Below are 24,125 nucleotides of genomic sequence, written 5' to 3' on the forward strand. Positions count from 1 at the left end.
GCAATCTGGCAAGGTTGGCAAACTTACTCCTGGGAGTTGGGGTGGTGGGGGGAAGAGGAGGGATTTTAAAACCATCAGGCCATCTGCAAGCAAACTATGCACCCAGATGTAGAGCTCCCAAGCCAAGCAAACAAAGATAAAAGAACAGCAAAATGATGGGAAAAAAGTGAGAAATTTATCTAACTTAGCTATTGCTGGAAAGAAAAAGCTTTTTTGTCGAAGCTTTTCATCTTGCACTCATCAGGCCAATTTGCAAGAAAATATCATTCACAAGAAAACACCAATGACAGGGGAAACAGCATGTTTATACTCTATGAGAAGCTACTGGAAGCTACATATATTAATAGACATGGCCCTGTTCTTTGCAGACAGAAAGAACATGGACACACATTGTGCCTGTTTCATCTAAACAAAATAATTGACAGCCATTCACTGGTACATTCCCCAGGGCAATGTCTTGACCAGAGTCAAGCTGCCTAGTTCAAATATCAAATAATGTTTGGCAGTTAACTATTAGTCACCATCCACTGGTGTATTATCCATGGCAAAGCCTCTATCAAGGTCCACTTGCCAACCAATCAGCACTCTCTTCTCATACAGTATAAATATGCCGTTTTCCCTGACATTGGTATTTTCTTGCAAATTGTCCTGATGAGTGCAATATGAAAAGTTTCAACAAAAAAAGTCTCTTTTTCAGCAATACTCAAGTTCTGTATTACCAAATAACTATAAGTTAGCTAAGTTAACTTGAGGGAAACTTTGAGAGTTTCAGTCATAGCAAGGAGGATCCAGTCACTGGATCCCAGTCTGAGCAAGTAGGGCTATGTCTCCATTTCTTCAAGGCAGTGTGTTGTTTTGACACCAAGTTAGGGCGTCATTTTTCGGCTTTGAGCAAAGGTTAAAGGCAAGTCGCCTTGCTCCGCAATTGGCAAATCCCGCAAAAATGTGTTTGATGAGCTAGTAGGTGAAGATAGTGCCCAGTGTAGGATTACGCCACACAGACCAGAAGTCACTGGCTTTGATTCTCAGTTGAGCTGTCGGCTGATCTCGCCAGGGTGAGAGCCAGGATGGCAGATAGCACCCATGGATCCTTACGTCAACAAGAATCAGAACCCTCAAAGGAAGAAAGCAGGGAACACAGGAACAGGAGGAGTAGGCCATTCAGTTCCTTGAGCCAGTTTCACCATTCAATTAGAATTGGAATAAATAGATATGAGACACGCTTATCACGCTTTGAAAAGACAAGATGATAATTGATTGTGATGGTGATATTCAGCCACGTCTTTTTTCTTTCTACATCGCCCTGTTGATCGCTTGGAGTGGTATCACCACAAGTTTCAACAAATAGGAAAAGCTTACCTTGAATAGTGGAGTCAGCCAGCACCAAGGACAAGGCCATTGCAAAGACAACCGGAGGCATCATCAAGTAACTTGGTAACAGCATCCTTGGCAATGACCTTTAACACTGGCCTGGAAGCCGAGGCCTGTACCAGCGTAACAGTCGTCTTCAGTTAGGATTCACTTCAAGTCTGGAAAGAGAGAACAGAAGGAAAAAAAAAAAATTAAGATTTAAATTGTGCACGTTTTAGGCCAAAGTGCCCATTAAAAGTCTTGATTTTATCCAATGGGATATTGTTTTTCAATTTAAACTGATTGGGGCCAAGTGGCACTGTACTCCAGGTGTTGGCCTTTCAATTCAGGGAGCTGGGACCAAATCTAGTCCTTGCTAATGGCCCCTTACTCTCCCAGCTGTAAGAGTCCTAAGTGAAAGGAATTTTGACAGAGTCCACCCACTTTCTAGTGGACAAGGGCCTACAGAACAAAAGTCTCAATAATGTGACATTAAATTGCCATCATCCCTCACACAAGTCTTGGGTATAACATGCATGTACAACATTGGCACAGTAAGGGCTATTATTCTGAGCAAGATGTTTAGAGACACATGACTGGTGCAGGGTTAAGGGAGTTCAGCGCTTTTCCAGAATACAAAAAAATTTTATTTGCTCAGATTGCTATACTCTGTGCCTGGGCAATCGGTAGGGGTTTGGAGTCCAGCAGAGAACTGACCATTCCTTCCCCAAGAAAAGTCACATTTTCCTTTGAAATAAAACACTTCTACATTGGGGCATTGAGCCAAATAAAAAAAGGCCTCAGGTTTGATACTCGGTGCATAACGAATGTCAATAGGGCTCATGCTCCCTATCCAGTAATTTCCGATGGAAAAAGCACGTGTGCAGATGGTTCCTGATGAAGGATTAGGGCTCAACTGTGACACCCCCTATTCCCATCACTCACTGGGTATGAACATGAAGATTGGGCACTTGGAAGGGTGGAAAGGGGGAAAGCACCATTTTTGGACCTGTGACATAACATGAGTCTGCACCTTCTGATGGGTGAGGGGGAAAGAATATGCAAAGCTGTGGCATCCTTCCTGAAAACAACTATATTCACATCTGGTAAGCAACTGCCTGAGACAGGATCAATAGAAATCGCATAGTAAGGTTAATACTGCAGCTGATATGAGAAGGAGCCTGTTCTATAAAAACTTCGGGTTCTATAAATCCTTTCCTCTAATTCAATTGTGAGATATAATTTCTAATATTTTTCCATTACAGCTTGTAAGAGAGACAGTTGGCTTCTGTGTAGAACACACCAGTCACATTGAATAAAAGCCAACAAAGAATAATGGCCGATTGAATGGTTTAACCATAACTACATGAATAAAAAACGCTAAACACAGGTTGCCAGCTCTCTCCTTTGACCATCTTTGCGGTTACTCATGAGGTCAAAATGAAGAATCGTATCCATTCAGTGAATGGATAGATAAATAATCTGGCTGATTCAGCACAGTTTCAGATTCAGGTCCAGAATCTTTCATTGTCATCTATCCTCCCATCACAATAATGACTAAAATCTAATAATAACAACCTTCCCAAGTAGAAGTCTGGACAGACTCCTGTGGTCACACGCTTATCAATATTTGGTGCAACTGCCAAACGTGGGTAAATGAGGCAATGGAATATTCAGCCACAAGAACCTGCTCCATCATTCATTTACATCATGGCTGATCTGCACCTCAACTCCATTTACCTACTTCGGCTCCACATCTCTTTTGGGGCAGAGAATTCCAGATTTCCACTAAACTGCTTCCCAATTTCCAGCTAAATAGCTACTTTAAGAATATATCTCCATAGTCTTGATTCCCCCATGTGAGGAAATAGTTTCTAAGTAATGAATTGTGAGGAGAGTTTTACAGAGAATTATACAGAATAGACAGTACAGAATCACTGTTTGGCCCAACCAGTCCATGTCGGTGTTTATGCTCCAATTGAGTCTCTCCTCGTCTTCCTGGGATGGTGAGATTGTCTTATGAGAAGGGATTGAGGAAACTGAGCCTGTATTCTCTAGAGTTTCAAAGAATGCAAGGTGATCTCATTGAAACTTACAAAATTCTTACAGGGCGTGACAGGGTAGATGTGGATAGGATTTTCCCCTGGCTGGTGAGTCTAGAACCAGAGGACACAGCCTCAGAGTAAGGGCAGGCCATTTAAGACTGAGATGAGGAGGAATTTCTTCACTCAGAGGGTGGTGAATCTTTGGAATTCTCTATCGCAGAGGGCTGTGGAAGCTCAATCATTGAGCATGTTCAAGACAGAAATTGATAGATTTCTGGATACTAATGACATCCAGGGATATGGGGATAGTGGGGAAAACTGGTGTAGAGGTAGATGATCAACCATGATCTGTTTGAATGGCAGAGCAGGCTCGATGGACCAAATAGCCTACACTGCTCCTATGTCCTATGTTCCTACATTCCTCATCTAACTCTAACAGCACAACTCTCTATTCCTTTCTCTCTCACATGCTTATCTAGCTTCCCATTAAATGCGTCTATGCTATTTGCCTCAGCTTCTCTCGATGGTAGTGAGTTCCACATTACCACCACTTTGGGTAAAGAAGCTTCTTCAGGATTCTCTATTTGATATCTTGGTGACTCTCTTGTATTGGGGGAGGTGGGGTGGGTGGAGAGGTGCAGATATCTCAGTTGGCTAGATAGCTAGCGTGTGGTTCAGAATAACACCAGTGCAGGTTCAATTCCTGTTTGGACCTGCCCCTCACCCTTCCCTGAGAGTGGGAAGCAATAACAAACCACCACTGACAAGAACTGCCTGGTAAACAGCTTAGGATCAAGCATCAGCACGCAATGAGCCAAGGACCTGCCTGCAGATGAATAAATGAATCTTACATTTATGGTCTCTAGTTTTGCTCTTCCTTACAAATGGAAATGCACTCTAAGTCTACTATTATCAAAACATTTCACAATATTAAAGACCTCTATTTGGTCACCTTTCAACTTGCTTTTTTCAAGAAAGAGAGACCCATCTTGCTCATTCTTTCCTGAGAGCTATAACCTTGTAGTTATTTCTTTGCACTCTTTCCAGTGCCTCTATATCCTTTTTATAATACGGTGACCGCAATTGTACACAATATTCTAAATGTGATCAAATCAACTTTTGATACAAGTTTAGAATAACTTCTCTACTTTTCAATTCTATCCCTCTAGAAATAAATACTTAGTGCTCAATTTGTTTTTGTTATTGCCTTATTGAGCTGCGTCACAACTTGAAGTGATTTGTGCATATGTATTCCCAGATTCATTTTCTCCTTTACTCCATTTAAATGCTTATTTAAGTGATCTCTTAACAAAAATGTAATATTTCACACTTGTCCATACTGATTTTTTTGGCCAGTTATATGCCTACTCAGCAAGTTTATCAATGTCTTCTTGTAATTTGTTGTTGACCTCTGTATACCCTACCCCACCCTCCCACCAATTTGGTACCATCTGTAAATTTAGAAATGGTGCTTTTGACTCCTAAGTTTAAATTGTTAATCGAGCACTGGCCCTTCTGGGACTCCAGTTCTAACTCTCTGCCACTCTGATTCCTCTACCCTTATTCTTTACTTTCTGTCTTGAAGCCAGCTAGCTATCTATTCTGCTACTTGTCCCCTGACTCCACATGCTTTAATCTTATTCATCAACAAAGGCCTTTTGGAAATTGAGATATATTACCCTTACCCTTGACTACCTTACTGTTGTGTACGCTCTCAGTTATCTCTTAAAAGAATTCAACGAGGTCAGTCAAGCAAGGCTCTCCCACCTTTGAAATCCAATCTGACATTACATTTCTGATTTCTAGGTTTGTTTAAAAATTCTCCTTTAGTAGGGATTCCATTATCTTCCACCAACGTGAAGCTGAGTGGTCTATAGTTTCTGGGCATGTTCTGTCTCCCTTCTTAAAAACAGGTATAACATCAGCAGTTCTCTGACACAAATTTTTCTAACAAATTATGAAATGTGTCTCTGCTATCTCTTCAGATTCTTAAAAAAGTCGCAGATTTGCAATCCATCCAGACCAGGGGTTTCAATCCTCTATGAGTTAGATACATGTATTAAATATCATTCCTCCCTACATTTTAAATGTGGACATATCCTTTTTAAACTTATTTTATGATGTCACATCCTCCTGATCTGTCTCCCTGAAAAATAATGAAGCAAAATAATTACTTATTTTTTCTGTCATTTCATTATCGCTGCTAGAGGTTTTATTCTGACTGTCGCTTGGTGGCCATATTCCGACAGGAATGGTTTCGTAGCATTCTTACCTCTGAGTCAGAAGATTGTGGCTAAAGCCTCAATCCAAGACCTAAGCCTCAAACCACGACCTACTCTGACAATCCCGGGCAGTACTGAGGGAGTGCTCAGAGGTGCCATACTTTGGATGTGGTTAAACTGACTGCACCTGTGACTCAGGCAGATGTTAAAGGTACAGTTGCAGAGTTTGCAAAAGAGCAGGAATTTCTTCCAGTGTCCTAGCCAAACCTCCTGCCTCTTTAACCACGCCACCAACAAAAACATCTCAACTTTCATCCTACGGCTGCTTGCTGTGTGCAAAATGACTGCTTTGTTTTACTGTCAGTGCACTTCAAAGTAATTGATTATATATGAGGCACTTTGTCATTTTCTGAGAGATGTGATAAGATGCAATATAAATGCAATCACCCTTTCAATGGCATGAGGCTGCCAGCCCATCCAGGGAATTTTTCTGCTGAGATTCTCCAACAGCTATAAATATAGCTATCTTAAAGAAGGGAAATTTAAAAGGCGATAGATTCCAGTATTCCAAAAGATAAATGTGACCCTCGCCTCTCCTCCATCCTCTCATGTACTATGTATTCATTGAGTCCCTCTTTCTCTAAACTGACTTGAAATTGGAGCTAAGCTACATATCAAAAATTGAGTCAACAAAACTTTAACATGCTTTAAGGTGTCAGCCATGGCTAGGTTGGGAGCACTCTTGTCTCAAGAGTCAGAAGATTCAAGTTCCACTTGATCCAAAAATCTAGGCTGATGTTCCAGTGCAGTACTGAGGGAGTGCTGCACTGTTGGGGTGCTGTCATTCTGACGTGGCATTAAACCAAGGTAAGTGTTTTCCCTCTCAGGAGTGTTAATGTTGAAACTGTGCTGCAATAGAGTACAAGCTTTAAGGTGGTAATTAAGAGCAGCTGCCCCCATATGGGAAAGGATAAGGGAATCATTGCAAGAGTATAAAAACCAGTTCACACTGGGTGCTCAGGGGAACTAAAGGAATATGTGTCTACTCCACAGGTGGGGAAAATTTTTCTTATCACAGGCCATTCAAGCACAGACAAAATCAGTTGCGGGCCATACACACACACATAAAAATCAACTTCATTTAGCTATTTTTTAAGACAGAATACAGAAACGTTCAACTCACCCGCTGTATTAATGCGATGGCTGAATTTGAATATTATCTTGTTAAATATTATTATGGTAATTTAGCTGACGCTTTTATCCAAAGCAAATTTGCAACGATGATGATAAATGCTATTTTGAAGGCGCTACTGTCATCAGTCTATATTTTTAGAAATCTTGTTGCAGGCAGCCTGAAATTGAGCAATGGGCCGGACCTGACCCACGGCCAGTAGGTTCCCCACCCCTTCTTTACTCTGTGATCTTAGAAATAAACCTGTCTTAAGGAAAAGACTGGCTTCAGGTTCATCCGTCCCTCAATATATGATTCATGGACTTAACAAGGTGGGCATAAAAGATCCCAAGGCACTAACCTAAGGAGCGAAGGGGTGTTCCCCTGGTGTCTTGGTTAATAGTTAACCCTTACAATGACTGCCGCATTTCCTACACTACAACAGTGACTTCAAAAGTATTTCATTGGCAGTAATCGCCTTGGGATGTGCTGAGATCTTGAAAGATGTTGTATAAATACAAGTGATGTCTTTTCGACACAAGGCCACAATGCCTCACGGATTAATGAATCATGTTTTGAGGACGCTCGGAAGAAAAATTGCCCAAAATCAGAAACAATTACAGAATGTAATCATTGTGTTCGGCTTGCTGCATTCACAGCATTACTGGTCACATACTATAAAAACTGAAGCACAAACAAACCAGACTGCATAGTCCAAGGTTAAAGCCTGTTAAATGTGCACTGTGAGAAAACATGGGAATTTACAACCTTCTGGAATGTCTGACTTCCATTTCAAACTGTGTTGTGCCCTAAAATGAAAGAAAATTAAGGTTGAATGTATTTCAACTGGATAATGAGTCTGCTTCGCTCTCTGCCTTCATTTATCACTGCCTGACTGTCATGCCCCCTGTGCCACAGTGCCTCCCTGGAAATTATCCCTTGCACACAGCAGAGGGATGTTAGTGCTAAGGAACAGAATTCTTCCCAACGCCAAGACACTCCCAGGTCAGGTATAGCAGATGCCAAGTAAAGATCCTTATACTCTGTTGTATGTGCCTTTAAGCAATAGCAGCAAGCCATTGGAGTATAAAGGTGTTCGGCAGAGAAAGGGTTAATGCGGGACTGGAGGACAGTACTGCCCACAGTATGATGTAGAGAATCACATGACAGTAGACTATGGAGTAGAGTCTAGAAGGAGCCAGCACCCATGCATGGCAGTGCCTGGCTATGTACATGGTTATGGGTTAACAGTAAAAGGCTTATGTTTAAACATACAAGTCTCAAGACCTCTTAGTGAGAGACCAAACAGATCCTTACAACATACTCTGTTACAAAAACTTGACTGATACCCAACCTCAGAACAATACCTTTTTACTGGGCCAGGATGCCATTTTTATCCAGCTTCCACCACCATCCCCCACCCCAGCTTCATCTACCCATCATACGGCAGCTCTGAATGAGATTGCTAAACAGTCTTGAAATGAAATTTAGCTTTGTGTTGTAGACCTCTGCCTAACAGGAATTGGATCAAGAGTCAGACTGCCAAAACTCATGCCACATCGCCAGCCCACAGACTTCATGAACCCAGGCTGGATTTGTGCTCAACTATGTATCACTCAGTTCTCTCACACAAAGTATCTTCTCAGAATAAAATTGGCCTCATGGTCAACACTATTTTTTATTCTAGTGTCATGGCTGCCACCAAGTTATTCAGCCTTGAAATTTAAAAAAAATCAAAAGTGCTTTCCTTACATCTTTCTATAATATGGGGAGTGATATGTATTTATTGGGTAGAATTTAATGCTCTCCCCCATGGCGGATTTGGTGGCAGGGGGGCATTTAATCATGCAGAGAGTGGTCCCACTACTGCCCCTATTAAGTCAGGGCAGGAAGGCTCATGGACAGCCTTCCAACCCTGCCACCAATTGAGGCTCTTAAGTGGACAATTAATGTTTAAGGGCTTCATCCCACTGCCATTGCTATTTACCCAATGGTGGGCGGGCGACAGCCTGTGGGTAGCCCATAGGGAGAGGGGATCCCTAGTTCAAATTGGGGGACCTGGCATCGGTAAGGGAGTGGGGGGGGATGCTCCTGCTGCTGACCCTCTGCCTCTGTCCCCCGCGACACCCCCACCATCACTCACCTGTGGCCTAGGTCCAGCGACAATCTTGGGACAAAGGTGGGTGCATTACCAGCTGCAGCCACTGTTTCCTTGGTGGCAATGCTGAGCAATGCATAACTGCCAGCCTCTGATTGGCCGGTAGTTCTGGGACGCAGGCGGTGGGCGGGGGGGAGGTGGTTGGGAATTCCTTCCCCCGGGGGTCCTTGATCCTAGGGAAGGCCTGCCGCTATTCAGTTAAGTTCTCAAAAAGTAGGTGACACAGGGCTCTCACCAGCTTTCCAGCCAGTGGGCAAGGCCCCCTTGTCTACAGTAAATACAGCCTCACAAATACCACCAATTTTAACTAGGACATTCCTTCAATGTAAGCAGTGGAATAGTAATCCAAGATTAAAATCCCAATAGATCAAATCCTTTCCCATTCACTCCTCCTGGATATAATTCCAACAGATCAACATCTCTCCATTCATAGCCATTGAACAGAGTTCCAAAAAAATCCTTTATCATTTATTTTTGTTCATTGTCACCAAACAGAATCCTGATTGGGACACACACAGTCCTTTCCAATCTTCCCACTGCATTGAATTGCAACAGAACAAATTGCTTCCATTTCACTCCTATCATAGAGAATTCCCTTCCCGCTCACTCCCATCGTATTGAATTCCAAAAACAAAAATCCCTATCACAAACAAAACCCTTCCCTAATCACTCCTATCATGTATAATTCCATTGGGGCCAATCTCTGCCAATGTGATCCAATCAAACAGAACTCCAAAGGATCAGACCATTCTCACTGTATGGAGCACAGTTACTCGAACTACTTAAGTTCGATCACCAATGTACCAGCCCAGGCTGGAGAAGGATTGCCTGGGCAGGGGAAAGATCAAACAGGCCATGAATGGTTCTCCTAAAGCTATCACTCAGTGCAAGGAAGGTCTGCCTCTGAGAGACTTTAGCATACTTCTTTCTCTCTCAGTCACGGGTAGCCTCAAGGGCTTCAAACTCAAATGATGGGGTTTATGTATAATTTTAAAATATTTTTATTCCAGCAGTGTTGTTTTTCTTTTTAAACAAATCACCATCTCTGGATTGCACTCTTGAGCCATGCAGCATTTCCCAAGAGGTCAGGCAGGCAACCTTGCTCCTAGGCCTCAGTCAATGTTGACTCAATTAAAATTTTAATAGGAAGCATTATAAAAAGGATATTACTTTCTAATGAGTCTTAGATCCTTTGGCATTGACATCAATAACTTTCCCAAAGATATGTAACCATTAGGATTCATAAACCCGAGGTAGTGTGTTCAGTCAGCACTTTCCAAGCAACACAGGTTACTGTAATCACAGTGATGTTATTACAATGGCCAAACACAGTGGAATAAAGGGTTTGAGATTTGAATGAAAGTAGGGCAGCTTAAAATCAGCTGGAGGGCTCTTAAAGTATCCAAACAGATCTGAAGAGTAATTATCATAATGGTCCATTTAAGAATGCAGACACATAACTGTATTAACACCAGCCACCTCAGCCAATCAGACCATGCCTTTCAATTTTTTAAACACTTCCTCACATTCACTGGCTGTGCTGCTACTCTGCAAATTTCCCACAAAGTGTTCAGTGCCTCAATCTTAACTGCACTTTCCCAGTGTAACTAAACAAAGCAAGATTTTTTTTACTGAAACTCTCCCTGATAGTCTAGTTGGATAAAAGCACAAAATCCACAGACTGATAGGTCTCAACTTCAATCCCCACCCAGTCTGTGCTCAATCCCAATGGGAGTGGGGTTGAACTACGACTGAGCTCCCTGTCACTCACAGGCTAAGAAGGCAAAGTGGAGGAAAGGAGTACTAGGGCGGGAAGAGAGACAGAGGAGAGGTCAGTCAGGATTCTGGTGTCTGATGACTATCCAGATTTATGTTTATCTATGATGCCCTCCCACCGCCCCCCAACCCCAACCCCAACCCCATACAGTAGAATTACGGTTGCCAACTATGGTTGGACACATTCCTGGAGGCATTGTGACATGACCCTCCACCCTCTGACCTACTTGATGCTACATCACCATCTTACACCAACTGGGTAGTGAATCAGTTCTCCGTTCCCTGATTAGATGTTCTTGACTATCAGTCAAAACAGCCTTTCTTCCATTTCTAATATTTTTATAACCATTAAACGAAAGTGGTCAAAGAGAAATGAAAAGTAAAACATTTTTTTAATGCCTCTAATGATTTTTCTCTAGAGTTGCTGGAAGTCTTTAATTCCTGGTGACTCCAGGACAATCACGGAGATTTGGCAATCCTGAATATCTAAGTGTCATTAACTTGGTCCACATACAGGGACACGCCCAGGGTGCTGTGGGATCAGTAGAAATTTACCTAGCATGAATCAGCATCTTCCACAGAGGAGTGGAGAAAGTTGAAGGCAACAAAATGAACAATACTTAAAACTCTGGCACAGAATTTGTGTAAAGCTCCACTCCGAAGCACGCAACAAAATTCTCAATAACTCCTAGCTCTTACACTTTACCCTCTCTTTAACCGTTAAGCCTGTATCCATGGTAGCATAGACCAGCTGTACTGCAAGTCGCCCTCTGGTGCTCTCAGCTGACTCTCTGCTAAGCATCATTCTCTTTATTGTCATATTCCCAGAGCAGGATTTTCAGGCCTTGCCAAGCCTGGGAATGGAGAAGGACAGGGCCTCTGATGACCCTCCAGCTTCAAATGTCTGCCCGCCACCCTTAACTGGACAGGAAACCTGTCTTCATGTCGATTAAGAGGGTGACTCCATGGAATTCCCAGTCAGTGACTGTTCCATCAATGCCACCCCCCGCCCCCCGCCACCGCCCACCCCCCCACCACCGCCCATCCCCCCCGCCCGGGGACTGGTTCAGGAACAGTCTCACCTCCCGTTTCCCCTCCTCAAAGCAAAAACTCAGCCCCAGCATCTAATCTCTTTCTCTCTCACTGACACTTAGGGTTAACAAAGAGTCATGATCTCTCCCTTCCATCCTGCCCCTTTCCCGCAATACACACACAGTCCAGCTCTGCTGAAAAATGGAATCACTACACATTCAATTTTGTTTGTATCTTTCTTTACATTGTTCAACATAATCTAAGAAGCAAGAGCAGTAGGCCATTCAACCCCTCAAAGCTCTGCTATTCAATAAGATAATGACTGACCCTCTGCCTCAACTCTTCTTTCCCACCTTATCCCTATAACCTTTGACTCCCTTAGTGTCTAAAAATTTATTCATTTCCACCTTGAAAGCACCTAACGACTGAGCAAGCATAGCCCTCCCGGGTAGAGAATTTCAAAGCTTCAAAACCCTCTGACTGAAGTAATTTTTTCTCATCTCAGTCCTAAGTGGCCAACCCCTTATTCTGTCCTGCCAGCATTGCCTAGGTGGTATTCTTTAAGTGTTCTCTTCACCCCCTCCTCCCTCCATTCACGCCCGCTGACACTGCTGGAGTATAACAAGCATAACGGTAGCTGAACAGGTAATTGAGAGGGACTAGGCTAGACTCACCCAGGCAGAGTGAAGAAAAACTGGCTCCATCTATAAAGCTCGCCACACGTCTGGCACAACAGGAACTGGCAAAGATGATTAACAATTACTTTCTGAAACACCAGCCTCAATCTTCAAACACATTTCTCATGTGCCGTATTTGAGATGGAATGTTTCTGGACATATCTTGGCAGGGTTTCAGGCCTCTGACTCTCCCCTTCCCTTTGCAAGATGCATCTTATAGCCGTGGAGCGAGGAGGCGGCTCCATGCTTCCTGAAGCATTCCGACCCCTCGACATCCTTTATATTGGAGGGGGAGGGAAAAATAAGCTGAGCACTTTCAGCCTATCAGCCAGACGAGCAGAGCTCTATTAAGCGATGGATCTGATTTCAGCTCCCCATATTCATCAGACTAATGCTGCTTCCAAACTAGTTGAAAGCATTAGCAGCCGCAGCAGTCAGTATTAATTTCCAGGACTATCTGCATTAGAGAGAAGATTCTTCATTGCGCTAAATTCTCTATTTCCCTTAATAAAATTGGGTTGCTGGAAGGCGACGGGCTCTTTCGGGAATTTACTCACAGTAGGGCAGCTCACCTTTTTAAATAATTCATTTCAGCTGATCTGACCAGGGACACTGCAGCCCTTCACAGCCAGTCACCATGAGACCAGCCCTCTACCCATACTTGTCTGTTGGTAGCACTCTCACCTTTTGAATTGGAAGGCCTTGGGCTCCTGTCTCATAACAGACACGTGATTAAGGCCGACACTTCGGTACTGAGGGAGTGCTGCACTGTTGTGAGGTGCTGTTTCTTGGGATTATCTTGAAGCTAAGGCTACCCATCAACCTTTAATCCCACGGTTCAAGCGGTTGTTAAAGATCCTATAGCGCCGAATCAAAGCAGAGCCAGAAAATCTCCCACAGTCCTGGCCAACATTCCTCCCCCAACCAACGTACCAAAATAAAACTGAGGCCGCACTAACAATCCCATGTTTAAAGACTTTCACTTCATACTGCCTTTCAGGACCTCAGGATGTCCTGAAGCACTTTACAGCCAATTACATTATTTTGAAATGTAATCACTGTTATAATGTAGGGAATATGGCAACCAATTTGTGGACAGCAAGCTCCCACAGACAGCAATGTGATAAATGACTAGATCATCTGTTTTAGAGATGCTGGGTGAGGGATAAATATTGGTCAGCATTGGAACAAAGTGGTTTTGCCTTCAGGCCAACAATAAAAATGACTGTGGAGCATGAATCAGGAGCTAAGGGCTGAACTAACTCTGGGCAAAACGCAGGGATTCTCGCTCTTCCAAGAGTCTCACTGCACTGTCAGGTGGGGCCCTGGTTGGGATTTAGGCTGCGGTGCAGATGCGACATATTGAAGCTGTCAATGTGAATGGGCCTCATCTCAACAGTTTACGGAATGTTGTACTTTCCTAAAAAGAGCAGTCATAGCACTTCAAAGGGATAATTCATTGTACTTGGAGCACTCTGGGAAGGTTGAGAAATATACTAAGTTATTATATAAATGCTTATTCATTTCTCAATTTCAATGAAAGGACAGTGTTCCTTTGTTGCAGTGAACTTGGCTTATATTGCCTTAGTGTAGAAAATTAAAGGGTGAAAGATCGAGAGGTTTAAAAAGTCCAAGAGGATGGATACAGAAAAACGATTTCATCGGGTGGGGGAATCAAGAACACTGGCATAATCTTAGAAAGAGAACTAAGTAATTCTAGGGTGGCAGGGGGGGGGGGGGGGGTGTCTTGTGGCGCAGTGCGTAACGTCCCCACCTCTGAGTCAGAAGCTCTGGGTTCGAGTCCCACCCCAGTTTTGATGCCCACAAAAGGTGCGTTTGTAACATGGCCAAGCAGGTTGATTATCAACCTGTAAATCCTTGCTTTATGCCTATGACAGGCAGTAAAAGCAGGAGAGTCTCCTGGTCAGCCATGCTTAATGTGGAGTTGTGCCCCACAGGCTATAGCCACTGGCGACAGGCTAATTCCAGGAAAAACTAGCTATGGAAACAGATGCAGCATGGGCTTTGTCTGCCTCATGTGAGGCACAGGAAGAGAAAGAAGGATTCATAAGGAAAATCAGGAAGCACTTTTCTCATACAAAGGATAGCAGAAATCTGCAATCCTTGTTACCAAAAGGCTGTGGATGCGGAGATAATTACAGCTTTTATGATGGAGATTGATTTGTTAGGTGAGGGCATCGAGGGATATGGAGCTAAGGTGGGTAAATGGATTTGAGCTACAGATCAGCCATGATCTAACTGAATGAATAGAGGAGGATGAATGGCTTTTTCATGTTCCTAATGATGCTATTGCTCCACGCAGACACCTCATTTGCTCAGAGTAAAAGCATTGTGTCGTGTGGTACTGAACTATGCCACCTAGCAAAGGCTGGTTAGGATGGCCCAGCAAGTAATTCAGTTCAAGGGCAATTAGGGATGGGCATCAAATGCTGGCCTTGCCAGTGACGCCCACACCCTGAAAGAATAAAGGAGAAAAAAAGGAAGGAAATGTCTCCATGTGCTTCACATGTTAGGACCAGGCAAGAGGGCTATGAGAATTGACCTGGTGGAAACATATTAAAATGACGGCATTTCCTCAATTGGGAGCTTGTGGATCGGCTCAGGTCCCGAGATGAGGCTGAGAATTCCTGCAGCAATATCCTGGTGCTGGCCTGGCATGTGGCATCACATCAGGCCCTATGAACATGCCAGTCCAGAGACGATAGCTGTGGTTCAGCACTATTGAGGCAATCTCACCTCTGGGGACACTGAGAGCCTGCTGCTTGTCTTTGAATCCCACCGTGGAACCTTTAACTTGGGTCTAAACAGGCAGACAGGGATCTGTGGGGTTAACATTGCATCCAAAGTGTTACTCTGACAGTGCAGCTGTCCCTCAAAGCCAGTCGCGATTACGTGCTCAAGTGCCTGGGGCGTCTGATCTTACTGAAATCAGAGGCGGGTGTTACTAAATGAGCTAAACTACAGCTGACAGTCTTTAGTTCGCACTTTGGTACATTTCCATGGACAAGATAGCACTCGGGTACATCACAAAAGTGCCCATTCTTCTTGTTGAAGCTGAGACAGTAAGTGTCAATGGGCAATTTGACCATGGAGGGCATCACAATCAAATTCTATCATTTGCCCCATGATGTCCACACACATTCCAAGAGATATCACTCCACATGGATGCTCCTCCCACCTTCTTTCTTCCTAGGTTAGGTATACAAATGTCCATTGCGAATCGATGTACAAGAGCATCTTGTCTTGAGATTAGCCAAAACACCATCAAGGTCAAAGCTGGAATCTTTCGGGGTCTATCCTACACAAGGTGCAGTCCTACACAAGTACAGCATTTACCTACTTATTTGGCAGTACAGCTGGCACAGCACTATATTTAAAACTAAATAATTCATCCAAAAGAGTGGACAGAGTCAGGGGATAAAGACCCAAACATACAACCTGCCACTTTAAAGCTTCTTTCTCCCTCCGAGACCTCTCACTCCTATTGTCTCTATGACATAAAATAGGTCAGGAGAGACAAAGGAGAGAAAAAAGTTGCTGACAGGCATGTAACAGTCCACTGCACTAGTGCTGACTCAGACTTTCAGACAAAGGCAGCTCTGCTCACTGCAGTTTTACAGTTATTCTCAATGGTTTTTACAGCAAAGCTTTTTAATCATTTTCGTGCCACCAATGTAAAAATGACCGCTTACTATAGAAAATGCAGAAGACAGCAATTTCTCTGAATAGCTGGGCAAGAGTTCCAGGCCAGCTCTCTGGAGGGGGGTGGGGAGGAAGGACGGGGCAGGTGAGGTGCGAGGGAAACTGTGCACCTGAAATAGAGGTCACATCTCTGTATAAAAGGTGGCCGCCACCAGAAAGGAATTTGTACACAAATTCATCACTTGTGCATTCGACTGGGTTTCCCTGACACTGAGGAACGGGGAGAGGAAATACAGGGCTGGTTTAGAAGTCATGTCCAAGAGGCCACTCATCTGCCAAAGAAGGCCGGGGTCACATCCAATGATGGCAAAGCCTTGAGAATCATTGAACAATTCATGATTGTTTTCGATGCTTGACATGATCCACATGGGAAATTTAAAACCTAGCTTTGCACGTTCAGTGAATTGCAAAAAAATCACACAATTCTACCATTTATTGAAACAGATTGATCCAGTGGGTCCTGACTATAAAGAAAGAAAGACTTGCATTTATATAGCTTCTTTCACAACCTCAAGACTTCCCAAAGTGCTTTCAGCCAATTAAGAATTTTTAAATTGTAGTCACTGTGGTAATGGATGCAATCAGAGCAGAAAAGTTGTGAATTCTATGTATCTAGGCAGATAAGGGTAGTACCAATGGTAATGCCCCAGGAACACGCTGATTGCCTCATAGCCCCACCTTTTAGACCAGAAATGGCGGGCATTGCCCGGACCTAGGAAGAAAATGATGAGTTTCCCTTTCCCTCATGACTTGCTAGATAACTGCAACACCCAGGATAGCACTGACCCATGCAGATCAAAATGTCCCATTTTGATTGTGCTGCATGCGCTCAGTTAGCTGAACTCAGCTGGGTTACAGTTGGAGAACCAGAATTGGGTCAAAACACCGGCAAGCAGAAGGTAGGATGGGGAATTGAAGCTCAATTTAGCCTTCTGCCCATTACCCAGTCACCACCTGCACGAAAGCATCAGTCTCAGCTGTGATGCCCTTGGATTGCCAGTCCAGACTCTCAGTCTGGGTGCACGCATGAGGAGTGAACACTTGAGTGAGGTAACAAGGGGGCAGCTTCTGCCCATGGAATGGTACCTTGGCAGCAGAGAGTGCCTTCAGGCAATGAGGGCAGTCAACCAGAGTAACAAACGGAAAGAATTATCTTTGTTACAAACTTATATATCTCAAATAATTTCAGACACAATGAATCACAATGAAATGCACTATTGTTACATACACAAATGCAGCAGCCATTTTGCACACAGCAAGATCCCACAAACAGAAACATGAGGGAAGGCCAACTGATCTGTTTTTGACAGTATTGCATGAGGAAAAAATGCTGACCAGGAAATAAAAAGAACTCCCTGATCTTCAAATAGTTCCACGAGACTCTTTCCGTCCAACTGAGGAAGCAGACGCAAGCTCAGTTCAGATCTCATCCAAAATACAGTACCTCCAACAATGCAGAGTTCCTGCGGCCCTGCACTGAACTGTCAGTCCAGGTTATCACCAGATCACAAGATATTTATAGATGATGGGGACACTGAACAAAGTCTCTACAGGTCTCCCCATTGCAGCATCTAATTGTTTTTTTTAAAAATGATCCTTTTGTTTTATCTTAAAGTCATGAGTTGGCCTCCCTTTCTATGAAGAAGAATTTCCTATTAGTTCTAAATTTCTCTCTTTTACTGATTTGAACCTGTGCATCCTTGCACTATTCTTACAATTTGAAGTAGTATTCCAATTTGCTTTGACTATTTCCTTAACTGCTTTATATCCCTCAGTTAGATCACTTTGCAGGTATCCGTCCCAAGCTGAAAAATATAAGTTTTCCCAGGCTTCATACGATTTCAGATCTCTGTATCAGTCTCACGGCTCTTCACCACATCTGAACATCTCCGTAGCTTCTTGGTGGCCAGAACTGGATATTTTGTGGCCTGACCAGAACTGTTTGATCACTGCTTGTAGTCCACTGCATTTCAATGTTTTAATTGGCTTTGTTGATTGCTAATCTGCTGTGGCTCAGTTCATAGCACCCTCGCCTTTGAATCAGAGGGTTGTGGGTTCATGTCCCACTCCTGGAAACCAAGAACTGTGATTGTACTCGAAAAGAGTTGCAATCTGTGACTGTTGATAACTTGAAAGAGTATCAAGTCTAATAAGACTCCTTGGTCTCCTTCAACTTTATCCATCTCTACCTCAGCAGGGTAGGGTCACCAACTCCAGCTGGACGTAGTTCTCGAGGTTTATCACATGATCTCCTCCCGCCAATGAACCCACCCAGTCAAAAAATATTTTCTTCCCATCTCCAATGCTTTACTAAATGAAGTGTTCAACAAATATTGGAAAATTACACCATTTTTTAAACAAATCTTCCTTTAATTTTTCTCCCAGGTTGTTTGCAGCTCGGGACATTAACCTTTAAATCCTGAAGATTCCAGGGCAATCCTGGAGGGTTGGCAACTCCAAGTACCATTCATGCAGTAAGTGGGTCACCTGTTTGTATTTCCTACTGTGCCTTGCACTTGTCTGCATTAAGTTTAAACTGCCACTGCTCTCCACATAATTTGTTTAACGTATCCAGTCACTTCTGAGCTACCACTTCTAATTCTGCTGCCCTTCCTAATTTGGTATTGGCCAATTTGTACTTAATTTCTGGATGGGTGTAATTATGAGCGCAAAGCCCTAGTGTGGGGCTTGAACTTGCAAAGCCTTCTCGATGCAGGAGTTACTACCAACTGAGCCAAGCTGTCACTCAAATGATGGGGTCAAAATGGAGGTGTGGCCGGGGTGCGGGGTGCGGTGGTGGGGGTGCAGGGGGAACCCAATCTCTCAGATCCCAATCATGGATAATTACTTGGCACAGAAAGGCTTTGACAGAAATTCCAGGTGTTTTACATCTTAAAAATAAAAGTGACCACAGTCCTGGTGTGCCCTACCACACACAAATTGTCACAATAGCTACCTCAGGCGTTTCTTTATCTTGCGATGTGCATCGTTAACAATACCACCATTTATGGAAAACAAAAAAAAAAGGACAGATGAAGAAAACCCCACACAGACAACTTATTCCTTTTAAGCACATCAACACTATGCAATTTAGTGATTACCACAAACAGGTAGAATGGCTACAGGACTGATGATGCGTGGGAGTTTCTGAAGAAAAACAGCAACTAAGTAGGAACACAGCAGGCAATTTAGCACATCACAGATAATGCCGGTTAGTCATTCAGAGTTACGGTGAGTCTGACAGAACAATGGGGTAGAATTTATTGTGGTTGGAAGACAGGTCTTGTCAGAGACATGCTTGGGAGGCCAGACAGCTGCACTGGCAGAGAGAATTCCACTGCCTTGCAGGTTATTTTACTCAACTGGCAGTTTATCAACTTGGCAGAGCCTGGACAGAAGCTTAAGTAACCACCTTCTCTTACTTTTTTTTAATTCCAAGTGCCCTCTGAGCGCACCAGTAATTTTCCACTGGAATATTTAGATCTTGATTTCAGAACAGCAAAACAGGGATGCTGAGGGAGACGAGGTGAAGAGCTCTGCCACCTTTGCGACGAGATTGAACCAGGGCCATGCTGTACGTTAACCCATCTCATGGGGACAAAGGAGGGGGGAGGGCAAGTAGGAGAAAGAGTTGGAGAGAAAAGGTTTGAACCCATGAAAAGCAAAATGAGCTCTGGTGTCATCAGGTTCTTCACATCAAGAGTGATTAACATGTGGAATGGACTTACGGGTAGGGTGATGGGAGAAACATTTTAGTCACTTAAAAAGCAACTGACTGTGGGTTGGTCCAGTGAGATTGGAGGAGCCAAATGGTCTTCCTCATCTGGACCCATCTTTTCTGATGGGACAACTGTCTCTTCACACCACTGGCTGTTAAGGGTCTGCATGAACAACAGCAAACTGCACTTATATCCAGTAGTGCCTTTAATGTCATATAAATGTCCAAAGATGCTTTACGGGAGTGTTGTAGAACAATAATGTACACCACATAAGGAGATATTAGGACAGGTAGCCAAAAGTTGATCAAAGTGGTAGGCTTCAAGAGAGAGGCTTATAGGAGGAGAGGGCGGTGGAGAACTTAGAGCCTAGGCAGCTGCCAGTGACGACCATCAATGGTGGACTGAAGAAAATCAGGGAGTCCAGAATCGAAGGCAAGTGAATTAGTGCAATCCTAGTCTAGATTCTGGGATCCACAGTGAAAAGAAAAAAATCATCCAGAGACTGAAAACATGATCTGTGTAGAAAGTGAAAACAAAAAGCACCCTGATGCAGAGTGGGGTGGGTTTGTGGGCTCAGGGGGTGGGGTTGCGTGCGAAATAAATGATACAGTGTAGAGCACTCAGAATCTGACTGAATCATATAATTGTGTAGTGCAGCACTAGTATATTCTGGTCCATCATGTTTTGTTGGCTCTCTCTCAAAGCGTTCTCCATTCAGGCCTATTTAGCCAAGGTCTTGCTGCAGATTACTAACAAGTGACTATTTCAAAGGGACGAAAGAGGGACACAGAAAGAGAGAAAGAAAAGAGACTGACTTGTGATAATGCAGGGAGATGTGGCAGCCAGTTTGCATGCTGCAAGGTTCCACAAAGAGAAATGGCATTGAATACCAGATAATCCGTTTTAGGTGCTGGCCGAGGAATAAATATTGGCTAGGACACTGGGAGAACTCCCTTGCTCTTCTCAAAATATTGCCATGGGAACTTTTACATCAACCTGAGAGGGCAGATGGGGCCTTGGTTTAACGCTCATCTAAAAGACAGCACCTTAGACAGAGATGGCACCTCCTCAGCGCTGCAATGGAGTATTAGCCTGAATGTTGTGCTACAGGCCTCTGGAGTGGAATTTGAACCCTTAACCTTCCGACTGAGATTAAAGTGTTACCAACTAAGACATGGCCAACAAGGAGAGATAAGTAGGGTGGGGTGGGGTGGGATGGGGTGGGGGGGCCGCGTGTGGAATGCAGTTGGGAAAGTAAATCTGATGTAGATACATTTTAAAAACAATTATTAGGAAAAGAAGCATTTGCACAAATAATCAGTTGCAGTATTGCAGCATATAACCCAAGCCTAACAAACACTCCCTTTAACTCTAATTGGGAAGGCCCATGTTCACAAAGATCTATTTGTTTTTCTAATGTTCTGATTGGTTATTTTGCCAATTTTAATCCTTTTTGTTAAGCGTGGATAAAAATTCCTAGTGGATTGCATCACGGGACTGCACAGGCGGAATGTGGTTTTGTTCTCCCCTCTGTCTCGTGCTCCACTTGCTCATCATTCCAAATTAACAAGTCATTAGTTATTGCCTCAAGGCATGTCCTATGACTCCAAGACAGTTCTTTTTGCCAGCGGCCTTGAGAACGTGACAACAGACAACAAAGAAAGCAGCCTCATTGCACAAAACTTTCACTATTGCGGGAGAGACTGAAGAAAGTCACTCCAGTCAAATTGCTTAGCCTGATGGAGTCTCCGAGTCCTGGGAGAGATCACTTTAATGTTCAGAACACAAAAAAATAAGGCAGTGTGTCACCCAAAGAACTGCAAAGCTGCCAAGAAAACAAACATTGAAGTGTGCAGTGTAAATGAATTCTAGAGGGAATTAGATGCTGTTCTAGAAAGAGGGGAGATTCAGGGATTTGGTGAAAAAGTAAGAGATTGTTAAAAGGAGGGAACCTTTCCACACGTCTTTGTCACTTCCATACTCGGCTACTCCACTGCGGTGCTTGCTGATTTCCCACTCTCCACAAACTCCAACTTACTCACATGAGGGGCAGGCTTACTGACTCTGAAACTATGCCATGGAATTCCATTGGGTGAACGTTTAACCTGCCCATCTGAAATTTCCCTCTCCGCTATTTGGTAGAAGCTTTGACTCAATTATTTTCAACAGCTTAAAGGCTACAATAACAGAAGAAGAAATATCAGACTTGCAAATTAAACATTAGTCCCACTAGAATCCTACAGAGTAGATTCATTCCCCTCGTGTTTTAAAACGCATGATGATTCCTGAACTCAACTGCACTCTCAGGTGGAAGGCAGGCATGTCACCCAGTTGAAGAGTAAGGCTTGCCTGAGAATCTAGTGGCCTAGTTTTGGCGATTAATGTAGGAAAATTAGGCTAAGAATAAAGGAAATACAGAATGACTTTGAGCCCGATAACTTGTAACAATTTTGGGGGACTGGGAAGAAGGGGTGTGGAATTGTTACTCCTAATTCTGAGGACGGAAAGAGACCAGTATGGGTGTATAAAGGGAAGACCTGTGGCTAGAAGAAGGGGGAGAGGAGAAAGGCTGTAGTGTTCTAGCCTAGATGACAGATACTGTTTATCATTAAACAAGCTGTGTCAGTTAAATCAGTGTCTTCAGTTGGAGATGCTGCCATCTATAGCCATACCTGGGTCTTCATACACTATAAGGAGGGAGAAAGCAGATCATTAACTCTCCCCACAAGGGAACTCTGTCTCCTGGCTGCACCTGCCACTTGGTTAATGAGATTTTGTACTCTAGTGCATATTTGGATTCCTGATAATGGGCATGGCTGATCACGACGATTTGTGAGCTAGCAGAAGTGTTCAGAGTGAGCCCTTGGGCATAAGCTAGATACCAAGAGTTGTTTGAAAGGAAGCAGTACGCACGCAAGGCATGATCTCATGGAAAGGCAGAAAGAATTGAAGTAAACAAACCGCAAGCAAACCATTACAATTCTTAGATTTTGTTTGGTGTGTTTGTACTAGGCAAATGCTCAAAAAATGTCACATTGGCTCGACAATGGATAGACACTGCCAAGAGCTAAAGATTTTATTCCAGTCATTAAGAATAGAGATTCCAAGAATTTCTATTGGGGGCTGGGGCTAGGGGAGGAATTCAGAGGGTCGCTGAACTAGTTGCAATTGTGTGTGATCAAGGATTGTCAGAGACCCTCTGCCATCCCTTGGTCTCTGCGCAAGCCCATTCTCTCCAAAAGTAAATTCACACTAAACCTGAAAGCCCATCAAATCTTCCCACACATGGCAGGAGACTCGCACACAAAATCACAACATCTTATCAGAGGACTGCTATCTCAGGCATGTTTGCATTGTGCCAATAAATACCAGCAATGCTCCCCATCACTGCACGGCGTGAGAAAGCAAGGGAACTCTATGGAATTTGGACTATTCCAGCATTCATAAAGTGCTCTATTAAATCCATAGGGGATAGTCTGCCTGTATAACAGTCTTTGGCATTCCTACACTCTCCAACTAGAGAAAGCAACAAGAAATACTTGCCAAACCCACAACCTGACAGGTTGTAAACAGAGGGGGAAAAGGTGTGAGAAAAGATGAGACAGAGTAGAGATTACATCAATGCTATTTCTATGCAGCCCACATGAGAGAGGGCAGCTTGGCATTTTTAATCATAATGTTTGTGGAGCGAGCTGGCACCTCCACATCATAACTGAAAATTTCCCACCTAGCTAGGAATGGCCCAATGCCAACAGCTCTGCCAACCTCTACCATGCTACTCCTCAGCTATGCCCCATTTAGTGTGGGATTAGATGGCTCACATTTTGCAACCAGTAACTCAATAAATATTATGGGTAAAACAAACTCCCTTTCTCACTAGCCGTCACCTTTGCTCAATATCCTCACCTTTGATCTCCCAAATTTGAAACACGGCTGAGTCATTACTACCCCTGATCCAAATAGTGACAACTTTGCAACCATGTTACACCTCACTCCCCTCAATCAGCCCCACTCTCTCACACATATACAAGGATAATGTCCAACTTTACCACTAACAAGGGAACATAGCACAAAATTCCTCTGGGGGCTCCATTAGTAAAGTACTCTTCTTATAGAGAAGCTAAGGCAAGGTGATCCTCAGGTGTAGCTAAAATGGATATTGAAGACTATTTCATTCCCAGCTGGGTTATTGACTAATATGGGAGAAGAGCAGGAGAGGAAGGGCACATTGGAATCTTGCTAAGAAAAAAAA

General features: G+C 43.5%; 1 protein-coding gene across 1 annotated transcript in view; it reads right to left on the reverse strand.

Annotated features, from left to right (window-relative positions):
- LOC144688768 (receptor-type tyrosine-protein phosphatase delta-like) overlaps nt 1-24,125 on the reverse strand; it is a 455,185-nt gene that overhangs the window by 320,188 nt on the left and 110,872 nt on the right. The window contains exon 2 of the mRNA XM_078555681.1: nt 1,360-1,529. Within this exon, the coding sequence (XP_078411807.1) occupies nt 1,360-1,444 (85 nt within the window). The 5' untranslated portion in view covers nt 1,445-1,529. The remainder of the gene's footprint in view (nt 1-1,359; nt 1,530-24,125) is intronic.

The sequence above is a fragment of the Cetorhinus maximus genome, chromosome 13 (genome assembly GCF_964194155.1).
Source record: "Cetorhinus maximus chromosome 13, sCetMax3.hap1.1, whole genome shotgun sequence".
Taxonomy (NCBI): domain Eukaryota; kingdom Metazoa; phylum Chordata; class Chondrichthyes; order Lamniformes; family Cetorhinidae; genus Cetorhinus; species Cetorhinus maximus.